The sequence below is a fragment of the Glycine soja genome, chromosome 7 (assembly GCF_004193775.1).
Source record: "Glycine soja cultivar W05 chromosome 7, ASM419377v2, whole genome shotgun sequence".
NCBI lineage: Eukaryota > Viridiplantae > Streptophyta > Magnoliopsida > Fabales > Fabaceae > Glycine > Glycine soja.
In genome coordinates, this window is record NC_041008.1 from 9750996 (window position 1) to 9764092 (window position 13097).

The 13097-nt window shown below is 30.5% G+C and overlaps 1 protein-coding gene across 2 annotated transcripts; it reads right to left on the minus strand.

Moving 5' to 3' along the window:
* Positions 1-5047: 5047 nt before the first annotated feature.
* On the minus strand, positions 5048-10735 carry LOC114418670 (translation initiation factor IF-2-like). Of its 2 annotated transcripts, none has more exons than XM_028384132.1 (4): positions 10452-10735; positions 9465-10004; positions 5894-5962; positions 5048-5800 (listed from the first exon to the last, which is right to left on the minus strand). In XM_028384132.1, the coding sequence occupies exons 1-4, from the start codon at positions 10578-10580 to the stop codon at positions 5384-5386; spliced, it is 1155 nt and encodes a 384-aa protein (XP_028239933.1). In that variant the 5' UTR covers positions 10581-10735; the 3' UTR covers positions 5048-5383. The 2 variants fall into 2 exon arrangements, with proteins under 2 accessions (XP_028239933.1, XP_028239932.1); XM_028384131.1 differs by having other exon boundaries at positions 9465-10340; positions 10452-10734.
* Positions 10736-13097: the final 2362 nt, after the last annotated feature.

The window sequence follows — 13097 nt, forward strand, 5'->3', positions numbered from 1 at the left end:
GAATCATCTATGAACATAATAAAATGCATTTGTTCATTCCATGAATCCATAAGGAATAGAACACAAATATATGCATGTATTAGTTCTAAGACACTCTTATTTCTTTCTACACCTGAATTCCATTTTGTTTGTTTATTTTCCCTTTATATACTCAATATAGACTATAAGGTCCAACCAATATAAAGAATCTAGAATTTCCTATAACACAAGCATCCAAATTCTCTATTAAGAGATATGACTTAAGCGCTTATGTTAAGTAACAAAACTCTCGTTTAATTTTAAGTTTTGTAACACCCAAAAAATATTTGCAATAGGAACACTCAAATATCCATAAAAGAATTCATAACTTGCAACATTTGAATCACACGAGAAACTAACTTCATTATTTCTAATTGAACAAAAATGACTTAATTTGTTCAAATTAGAAATAAAATTTGGTTTAATAAATAGCTCAATATATCTCTAAACCAAATTCAAATGAAATTGAGCCTTTTAAAGCAATATAAAAATTCCCATAGCTTCAACTATAACTTTATATCATCGTCCACATAGAAGAATCTTTCATTATCACTTGGCGAATGACTTCATAGGTAGCATCATATAGACATGTTTTTGTGAGTAGTAGAATCAAAATCTATCCATTAACGTCCTTCGGTACAAAAATAAGAAGTTTACCATTTTCTCACACTAAATAGTGTAAAAGGGACCTTTTTTTTTTTACATGTCTCATCCTACAAAAGCAAAAAGGAAATTCCTTATCCTTTTTTCTTGTTTCTTCTTAAAAAAAATTATGCAATATCTTCAACTCTCAACTGACTCCCCTCAAACTCTAAATTCTATACATGTAACTTTGGGGTTTAAATAATATAAGTAATTTAAATCATAGTAGTAACAACAACAACAATTAAGCAACAGAACAATAAATATACAATGCACAAATAATTTTTATGTTAAATTTCAAGACCCAAATAAGATACCTAATGCACCATTAATCCTTAATCTTTGGATTGAAAAAGACTAACTACAAGTGATACTCTCAACGCATTGATCAAACATTAGTGATAAGTTCTGTCAAATAAAGGTTGTCTTTGGACACTCAACTGCTCACATAGAAAACTTATATGGTGATTACTCCAATCAAATAATGATTGTCTTTGAACATTTCATTATTCACATGGAAAATCACACTATTTATAATCACCACATGTTTATCATTGCAAACATGTTATTATTCTGCCAAATTGTGTCTTCCTTGGGGTCGATCACAATTCGCATGAATAATTCTCTGCAACATTCATGTAAATTCAATCAAATCAACTTACGCAACAGAGGTTACTTTGATAACATGTTGTTTCAATAAATATAACCAAAAAATACCAAATAATTTAATATAATAAATAAGAGATTTTAAAATTTCACAACTTTCACATATAATTTAGTTATATAAAAATATATATAACAGAACATACAAATATTTTACAGAACAGACTCATCACAAGATACCTAACACAACATTAATTCCTAGAGAAATTAATTTGTAATTGGTACTTTCAACGCAATGATCAAATATTGATAATAAATTCTGTCAAATAATAGTCTTTCTTTGGAATGACTATTATTCACATGAAAAAAATTTATAATTGTCACACATTTATCATCACAAGTACAAAATATTATTTGGTCAAATTACGTTTTCCTTTGGGCTGAACACAATTCGCATAAATAATTTCATACAAAATCTATACAATTTTAATTAAATCAATTTACACAATAGCCAATAGGAATTATTTTTGCAATATATCGTGTCAATCAATTTAATTAAAAAATACTAGACATACAAATAAATGGGAAAGATCCATTACTGCTAAATTTACACTCAATCATGATAGTAAAAAATATAAAAACATTAATTACGACAAGTAAATATCATATCCTTAAATTATATTTAATGTTATCATTGATTTATACTTAAAATACCCCAAGTAAATATTGTATTAGTAAATAACTTTATCACAAATTTATGAAAAGAATTAAAAAAAAAGCATGTATAAATTCCTAAAATAAATCTTTAAAATATTTTATAGAAATAAAATAATAAGATTATTCATAAAAAAAAATATTTCTTTTGTACTGATTTATGTTTGTGATGTTTGTGCAATGCACCTTGGAGACCGGAGAAACTTCACTTCACCTTCAACTTTAATTTGCTCTCACGTTAAAAAATCAGAGTTATATAAATAAAATATATGATAATGTTTCTCCTTTAATTTATTAGCATCACAAGAAACGTGAAGCATAAATTTTATCCAAAAGAAAGTGAAACAAACAAATACACAATTAGATGACGTTAAGAGTCAATCCTCAGAAACCATGATCAGGAAAACAGCAAAGCAACATTATTTTTTTTTTTTTTACGAAACAAAAAAAACAACTCAATTCCTACAAACCAGTCTATTGTAAAAAAACAAAAATTTTAATTCCCAATAATTTAATAGTAATAGTGACTCTGATAACACTTTGTTGGAAGTTTAGAGGATCCTTATAAAATATCAATATAACCACTAGGAACACATTTCGAGAAGAGTTTTAGGAACGGATAACTAGCTAACAACGTAATTGGTGGCTTCATGGTTCTTTCTCAACTAGAACCTCTTTATTCCTTAATAGAACATTCGTAACTCTTCAGATGAGAAGAGAGAAATTATATGTGAGGGTTCGATATATTAGGGACCATAACTTTCTTATAGTGTGTGCTCACTTAATTTGATCATATAAAATAAAACTCAGTAATGATAAATAACTAATATAATTTTCTTATAATATTATTCCACATTAATTATTGGAATAGAAAATTCTAACATTTACAAGTGTTATTGAGCATTTTCAATTAATGATCTATTGACAAAAAAAAATCATATGATCTTATCTTCTTTGTTTTTATATATTGAAGAAAAATAGAATTATATATATTGTTTAGATTAGGAATTAAACCCAAATATATCCCTATTCTCAAAGTTATGAAACTAATATTTAAAAAAGGTACAATATTAGTCAAAAACCAAGCAACTTCTTTACCTACATGTACTTATACATGCTAGCTAAATATCAAATTCATGTTATATATTTTGAAGGATCATAGTTCCCAATCATTCATGTTACACTTTGTGAATTGCGAGAAAAATTATATATTAATTTTTTTATATAATATTCTCTCAGTAAATAAATAAAAAATATATTTAAGGAATTAAAATCACTTCAACTCAGGCACATATTAATAAAGTTAGAATGATAATATTTTAACATGTGGTGCCCTACACAAAATAAATATTTTTTTATAAGATTAAAATTTATAGTCTATAGTAAATAAATACTATATTGTTGATTTTTGTAAAAATAATCTTAAAATTCATTGCAGCAGAAATTGTGGTCGGAGACTTTTTTAAAACCTTGAGTATGAGTATTTTGGATTGACATATTGGGCCTATCTTGGACTGACATTCTTGACTCAAAATTAATAAAGAAAACCGTAAACATGCTGATCCAAACATAGATTATGTGAACAGAATCACCCTTAAATTGAGGACATTAGTACAGTGTTAACATTGGATGATAGCCAAATTATTACAAAAAATGTTAGTTTTGATATTTATAAATTTCAAAAGATTAAAACAATTTTTATTATTATTTTGCGATGAACATGCTCGTATTCGTAGGTAAACTACCTCACATGCTATGTCAAAATGGTTATTGATATAACATGTCTAAATGTATGTGACATATTACTAAATTGTATAGGAAATCGTTCAAAAAACTATATCAATCAAAACTAACAAAAATTTTGAAAGACTAAAACTATCGTTATATTTTATAAGGACTAGGCATATTTAACATAGAATTTAATAATGATAGATAGATAAAATAAATTAATAGAACCTAATAAAAACATAATTTTATAAGAATTTAATGTTTATATATTGATAGTATAAAATAATTTTACATTATCATTTAATTATAAATCATTGTTTGAATTATTTTAAGATAATTATTTTAAAATTTAACAAATTTAGCATTTATGATAATTTATAATTGAATAATTGTGTAAAACTTTCTACTCTATCAATACATGATCATTTTTCTCATTTTATAATACTAGATTTATATTTTAGACTAAACTTTTATATGGTATCAAAACCAATGTTAGAAAAAGAAGCACAAATTTAAACGATAAATAAAAGCAAAATATGTGACGTAAGAGTTGAGCCCCAAATTTAAGCTTAGGATGAAGATTCACCGAAAGTCACAATTGGCCTATAGTCACTATAAAAAGAGAGTAAAGACCTAGTCCAGTTGGACATTTTAATCCTTAAAATTATAAGTCCTCCATTAATCTCTTATTTTTCCAAAAAAAAATATTCATTTTAGTTATTTTGTACTTTATTTTTCACCATCATTTTGCACACAGGAGAATATCAATGGAGTTTGTAAAATCAAGATTTAATGGAGGATTTTTAAAATCACAATAAATAAAATGACCGACCTAATGAACCTTGGTCAGTGGCCCTACATAGATCAAATGGGCCTATATAATATTGTTCATTTTTGCACTCTTTTTGGACCAAAAACAGAGGATCATGTACAAGTAACATTTTGTATATTGTACCTTTGTGAAATGTTACATAGATCAAAGGGTTAAAACATTATTAATTTTGAAAAGAGTAGTCGATGAGTTAAAATATCAAAAATCAATTTTTCAAAACTTACTCTATTCTAAATCACTTCAGAACAACCAAATATTTGCACTGTGAAACGAGAAGTGATGGGAGGAAAATGCTTTCCTTTAGGCTGAACATCTGATTTAGGGTGCAAAATGTACACACAACTACAGCTTATTTTTAATCTAACCTTAACTTTAACGAAGTTTACCAATATATGCATATCTTTTCCTCCTAGGTTAATAGTCTCAGCCAAAGCATAAATCCTATCAAATAAGAACCAGAAAAATTCCAGAACACAACAAAAAACGGAGGGGTAAAAGGGGACTACAAAATAGACCAACATGAACAATATCACTAATAATCTTAAGCTGCCAAAGTCAAACAAATATTACTTAAATAACAGAATTATCAGTACTCTAAAATCTAAAAATTACTTCAGGGGTCAATCTAGAACAGTGCACAACAACAAACTAAATGGACAATCAATTCACTTAACGAAAAATCAGTTCTGCTACTGCCTACTCGCTTTACAAATCTGTTACCCCTCATGTGCCTTGTTAAAACACTTGTTTCAGATTGTTCATAACCAAATTGAAGACCATGTAATTCTTCCTAGCATCATTATCAAATTCAGGACAATGTAATTCTTCCTAGCCTGGGCCTGATTCCTAAGGATGAAACTGTTGGTGGGAAGGTGGCTGTGCCTGATGCTGGAATAGCTGTGGCGGCTGAGGCTGCTGCTGGAACTGCAGCGTCGGCTGGTGATGGTGGAACTGCGGCAGATGAAATGGAGGATATGTTTGCTGAAATATTGGTGCCTGTGGCTGTGGCGGCAGTTGTTGTGGTGCTAGGTGTTGCTGTGGTGGCTGCTGTTGTGGTGGTGGGAACTGTTGCTGCGGTGGCTGCTGCTGCTGCTGCAGTGGTGGCTGCTCCTCTTGCGGTGGAAGTGTTTCATCCCTTAGTGGAGCATTGAGGTCCATAGTTCCCAGTACTTCTAACTCTTGAATGGCAGCAATTGCAGTGACTGGACTTTCATGGTTAAAATGAGGCTTAAGAACTGCAAGAGATTCCTTGACTTTTGATTGCTGCAAATTAATGAATATAGGATCAAATATGACAACTTCAAAAATGTGATAATAAATAATTGACAACTCAAACCAAAGATTATTTGAACTTACAAAGTGTTCAAGCTTCCTCCTGAGATCTTCATTAGCAGCATTTTGAGTAGTACTAGCAGAAGTTGACCCCTGTCCCACCAAAATAGATGCAATAGAAAATGCAAATAAGAACAGAGTATAAAATTTGGAAGAGAAAAAAAAGCTAAAATATATATTTTTTAATGCTCATTTTCAATTTGATTTTTATACAAACACTATTTCAATTAAGTAAAAGAGTTTCCTATTCAATCCTCCCTGTCTATTGATATTACTAATATAGCAGCATCATTGATTGGGGTTGTAACAGTGGCGTGGGGACCAAATTAAAAATAAGTGCTATACACAATAGAGACCAAAAATACTATATTTCAGGGTCCTTATACATGACAGTCACTTTCAATTTGACCAGTCATTCACAGTAACTTTACAAATTTATTAGTGTTCAAACAGCAACAACCGGCAGTGTTAAATTTGAAAACAATTTATGTGCAGGACAAATTTGAAAATGAGTGCTAATTATAGAGAGACCATGAAATTATGCAAGCCAAAAAAAAGAAGGAAATCTAAATATGACATAGAAAATTCAAATACTTTAACTGGAAATGCAAAAGTAGTAACATAATTAGTATATTGGGAACAAAAAGAAAACTATAAATCATAAAAAAAAAAAATTGTTATAGAACTCAACATATTTTTCTATAATCCATATAAGTTTCTTTTCTATAAAACTCAGAAAGCAAAACAGAAAAGGTAGGGCATTTAAAAATAACAAAATAATTCAAACATTTAAACTCTAAACACAATAGTAACTGCATTGAGTATATACTGTATAATTGAGAATAAAATCAATTTAAAACATGCACAAACTCAGATAAATAATCAGAACATACTTTCATTCAAAAAACAAAAAAACAGAACATACTATTTTTATAATCCATAAAATTCTTTTACTTTATAGAGCATAATTCACTCAATAAATTCTACACGCCATATTAATATTAATCATTCACAAAGTCAACTTGCATTTTTAACATAAAATTCACAGGTAAGCAACAGACATTACTACAAATATTTTCATTTACTTACAATTGTCACCTCCAAAGACCACAGTTCCTGAAGAGATTTTTCTAAGAAAACAAAAAAATTTAATTTCTTTTTAAACTTTCGGTGCAAAAAGCCACAGTTTTATTCATATGGTTCATTATTGGCAATGGAGGAGGGCTATACCAAAACAGTTAAAAAATATGAATAAGAACTATTTCTATAAAATAAAAAGGCAAAAAAGTGTGCAATAATAATAAGCTAATAAAAAATTCGACTAAAAACATAGAAATTGATGTAATAGCTTTAAAAACTTTATTACATATCTTAGGAATAAAAACAATTTTAAATGATACAAAGATTTGAATATTGAACTTGTACATAAAATTTCTATAATCTATAAAATTTCTTTGTCAGGCACTCATGTTAATTCTACATGTCACAATATTTTCAGCAGACATCACTACAAAAGTTCCTATTTTCAAAGTGCATAATTCACTGTTAACTTCCACATGTCACAATATTTTCACAAACATTAAAGTTGCAGTTAAACATAAAACTTACATATTTTCAACAGATATTACCACAAAATAATTTCAGCTATTAACTTATCATTAGCTCAAACCAAAGATACCCAAACAAAAAAATACAAACTTTTTCTTAGAAAAAAAAACTCCAGCACATTAAGTCACTCTGTTGTTGTTGCTTTATAGCAAGTCACTCTGTTTTAATCACACATATTCCAGGGTAATGCAATAAACAATATAACAACAGACAAAGAGGATCCAATAAAAGATTACAAAAGTTATGGAAAAAACATTTGCAATTGTAACATACATTGTCCAATATATTTTTATATAATTTAAAAACCAATCCAAGTAAATATCCCCCAACTAAAATGGAAAAGAAAAAAAAAATATTAAAGTTAAAGAGGACAACATAATAAATACTATTTTCACAATCAATCTAATACAGATTTCAAAGTATCCAAGTATAAAAGATTTTAAAATATCCACACATGACACGCACAAAAAGAAATTACTGTTAATAAGTTCATAATCATGCATTTATCTTACAAAGAAGAAAAACATAACACATAAGTGATGCCTCATAGAAACAAAAACAATTTTAATAAAGATGGAACTTGAAATAAAATTTTATATAATCCATAAAGTTTCTTTGTCAGAAACTCATGTCAAATTCTTCATATCACAATAGTCCTTTAAAGTATACTTTCAAGTTAAACACAAACTCACAGGTTTTCAGCATACATTACTACAAAAATTCCCATTTTCAAAGTGCATAATTCACTCATTTTAAATACCACATGTCACAATAGTTCCAAAAATTAAACTTACACTCTAAACATAAAATTCACATTTCATCAACAAAAATTACCACAAAATAATTTCATCTATTAACTTATCACCGCCTCAAACTATAAAAAACCCCAAAAATTATAATAAAACCTTTTTTTTCCTCTGAAAAAAACTCTGGCACATAAAGCCACACTGTTGTAATCACATATGATCCACATAATACAGTCAGCATTATTAAAACAGATAAAGGATGTAATGAAATCTTTTTTAAAAAAATATTTAAAAACAAAAACATTTTTAACTTACAGAGCCCAATATATTTTTGGATACTTTATAAGTCAATATATTTACAAAGCATCATAATTTGATCCAGGTAAATATCCCCCAGCTAAAATGGGGAAAAAAGGATTTATTAAAGTCAAACAAGTATAACATGATAAAACTATTATCCCAATCAAATCTAAAACAGATTTGAAAGTATCCGTGCACAAAAGGATTTTAAAGCATTCACACCTAAAAAAACAAAATATTACTACCAATACGTTTATAAAACAGGCATTATGCTTACAAAGAAAAACAACAAAACGCATAAATAGTGCCTCTTAAGAACAAAAACAATTTTAAATCATAAAGAGATTTTAAAATAGAACTTGCAATAAAAAAATTATATCCGTAAAATTTCTTTGTCAGACACTCGTCTTAAATTCTGCAAATCACAACAGCCCTTCTAAACAAACAACCTCACAGTTCAAACAGAATTTCACACATACTCAGCAGGCATTATTACTACGAAAGTCCTATTTACAAAGTGCATATATATTTTTGGCACACGGCCACAATGTTTCCACGGTAAGTAATATAACAACAGGCAAAGAGGATCTAATAAAAGTTATAAAAAAAATAATTGAAAACAAAAATTTACATAACCTTATATATTTTTGAAAACTTAATAATATTTACAAAGCATCATAATTCCATTCCAAATAATATCCCCAAATGAATAAAGAGTAAAGAAATATATATTAGAGTCACAGGTGGTAATCAAAAAAGCAATAAATACTATTTATGCAATCAATATTAGTACACATTTAAAAGCAGTTCACGTACAAATATTTTTATAGCATCCACACGCGCACACACATGACAAAACTAAAAAAAAAGAGACACATAATCACACAAAAATCTTACAAACAAGAAAAAACAAAGCAAAACAGAAAAGAGAAAATGTATACCTTCTTCGGACGACCCACGGGTCTTGCCCCTGATTTTCTGAGCTGCGCAGGCAATTGACCGCGTCCTCTCCCTCGTCCTCTTCCGCCGCCGCCACCACGTCCACGGCCTCGTCCCCTACCTCGGCCTGCAGCAACCATCTCATCAGCGTATTTCTTCGGTCGTCCACGAGCTCTAGGCCCCAGAGCAGCCGCAGCATCAACCGGCACAGTTTCAGCGGCTGCAACATACTCTGTACCCACGGCAGCGGCTGCATCCGCCGGAGCAAAGGGAATGGGAGTTGGCTGAGACTGATTCTTGGGCGGGCGGCCCGGGCGTCTCTTGGGCCCAGAGACATCCGTTGTTGTTGTTGTGACAGACTTGTCCTTGGGAGGACGGCCCAACCTTTTCCCAGAACCGGGAGGACGTCCTCTCTTTGCCGGACCTGCTCCGGGAGTGACACTCTTCTTCGGACGGCCCCGCTTCTTGCTGCTGCCTTCTGTCTGCACGGGCTCATCTGCAAGTCCGAGCGCGGCCCAGACGGGCTCGGCATTCTGCTGAACCTGCACATTAATGTCCTGAGGTAAGTTTTGGACCGGAATTTGAGCCTTGCGAGGCCGGCCTCTAGGCCTCGGGGAAGTCAACTGCAGAGCAGAGGTGGCGGCATCATGCGCTTGTGCGGGTGCAGCTCCGGTAAGAGGCACAGATCTAGGGAGCGCATAGGATTTTTTGACCATTTGGAGCATTCCGCTGCTCTTCAAGAGAGTTAAGTGCTGAGTCAACAAGATGGAGTGATTCGGTGGGAGGTGTTCCTTGTACACTTGCTCAATATACTTCGCTATGGCCCTCTTGCTTGAACCCTCTTTCTCCTTCAGCGCCTCGATTGCCGTGTATATCATCTTCACCGCACACAAACAGAGTGAGAGCTAACTAGATTTGAAAGAAGAAGAAGAAGAAGAAGAAGAAGAAGAAAAAGAGAGGAATAATAAAAGGGTGTTTTTGAAATTTACCTCGGCGTAGGGTGGATGGTTGGAAGGTGGTTCGGAAATGGGTGGTGGAAGGTGGTCGTTGGGTTCGGCCGGGAAGGGGACGGCGGTGGCAGGCGGAGCTGGCGGTGGAGAGATCGAGGAAGGCTCCATCGTAGAGAGATAAAGGGTAGATTCGAAAATTGGGAATTGGATTGGATTTACGGTATATCGAGAAAGAGATGGATATAGAGATAGAGAGAGAAAGAAGGGAAAAAGTGTCTTAATATAATTGAGTTAGAGAGAGAAAGGGGTAGGTGGTTTTGTAAAATGAGGTGTGTGTGGTGGAAAATTATAACAATCAAGGGTGATGAGTGAAGAGTTGATGATGACGGCCATGATTGAAGGATTGGGTTGAAATGGAAACATCTGCGCCGTTCATTTCACCACTTTCCCTTTGCTTAGATACCTGACGTGGACTCAATCTGTCTCTTCTCATTCTTCTATCCATTTTTTACATTTTTACTTCACTCACCTCGCTTTGCTGTTTGGGGTTTGCATTTCTGCCCCTTCCTTCTTCTCTTTTCTACATTGTCCCCCCCCACCCCCCCCCCCCCCCCCCTATCTGTGGTTAACACTTAGACACTCAACAAAATATCATTTTAAGGAAAAAAAATATTTCTTCTGACGTATTTTGTTGAACATTTTATATTTGACAAAATAAAATAATAAATTAAATTGATATTTTAGATTTTTTTTAAATTATTATGTATATTTTTTAATACATTTCTCTTTTTTCATATTAATTTGATTCTATTCCATTTTTATTTTTTTAGTCTACAATAAATGATTAAACATACATGAATAAGAAAATATAATTTTCTCTATTATACATATCTCCCTATGCCTAAGATTTAAGGGGGGGAAAAAACTATTTTGATTAAGAAGAAAACTTCTTCTGGTTTATTTTGTCTAACATTTAAGATTTTGACAAATAAGTTAAGAAATTTAATTAATATTTTAGATTTTATGAAAATTATGCTGTTTTTTTTCATATTAATGTGATTCTCTTCCACTTATATTTTTGCTATTTTATTATAAATAAAAAAATATCTTGTTAATATTATAAAATAACAATTAAAATGAAACAAAAAAAAACTACTAGTATATCAAACAAAATGAGATGGAGAAGCTATTTGTAACATTTAAACTGTACATTTGTTTATGTTTATGTTTACTTGCTACTGTATTTTCGTGGGAAATATTTTTTTATATAAAGTTTTGATAAAATAGATTTTGCATGAATAGGTGAATGTAACTATGTAAGTGTTTGATTCATCTATGGTTGGAATAGAACCAAACAACAGTCTAATTTACTATTATGTTTAGATATGCTCTACTTCTCTGATCACGTCTTAAATTTTAGTAACTCATTTAGGGAGTTTTAATAGTGAGTTTGTTTTAGTTTCTCATGAATGATAAGTTGAGAAAGTTAGATTCTTATTGATATGATTTTCTTAAAATATTTTTAAGAATACTTTTAAAATAGTATGTTTCTTAATAAAACATGATCATTAATGAGAGTAAGAATTTAAGATTTTTACGAAGAAGCATTTTAACAATAAAAACAACTATCAATAATAGATCAATTACAACAAGAGTATCATAGCTTGCCATTAAACAAGAGTTAAATAAATCATTAATTATGTTGAAACTAAAAGCGTAGAGTTTTATTTATTTTGCTTGAGGAGATCTATAGTTGTTGAAAAATTAGAATGAAAACAAGTAAGGAAGTAAAGTAACCTGACGCACGAATGAAGCTCCATTGGTTGAAAATTCAAACTTTTGGTTTTGGTTGATGAAAAATCAAAAAATATTCAAATTTTAAAGAAAACGAAACTTTCCCGCCCTTTTGAAAAAAAAGGAGGCAATGCATATTCATGTTTGTTGCAAGCCCCATACTTTGGAATTTTATTAAAAGGATGTTTAGTCATTACTGCTCCTATACGCCACCACCTATGGACCACAGAGGCAAATAAGAGTACAAAATAGCTAGTATTATATTTTTGAATTTATTGTGAAACGCTCAAGCACTCAACGTTAATATTCCATACCCATCAATGAGTGATGAATTGTGACTTCTCAGACTGGTCTTTTTACTCCAATCTGAACTCATATTTAAGTTGGATTAATTGTTTTTAGCTTCAACCAGACTTTATCATGGCTTACTCTATGATAAGATCCAGATTATTTTTTTAATGTGGTGATAAGATTGAGATTATTAAACTATCGAGTGTTTTATACCGGTATTTTAAATCAAATTATCATATCATGGATAAATAGTATTTTATGGTGCATATTTATAATGTATTACTGATCTGATAAACAAATTTAAGTTTTTAAATGTTAATGACGCCAAAATGGACTGGACAAATTTAAAGAGTGGTTTGCACGTAAGTTTAAAATAAGAACGAACCATTTTAAGTTTGATTAATTAGTTGGTTCTTGTACATTCGTCTTTTTTTTTTTTTGGTTTTATATGTTGAAAAACTCTATGTTTTAGTCTTTATGCCAGTAACTTTTTTATGTTTCAGTTTCTATTCTTAGTTTTCTAGTAGTAGTGTAAAATCGTCACAAAATATAGACATAAAGACTAAAATTAAAAATAAAAAAAAACTGTTCGTTTTGAAA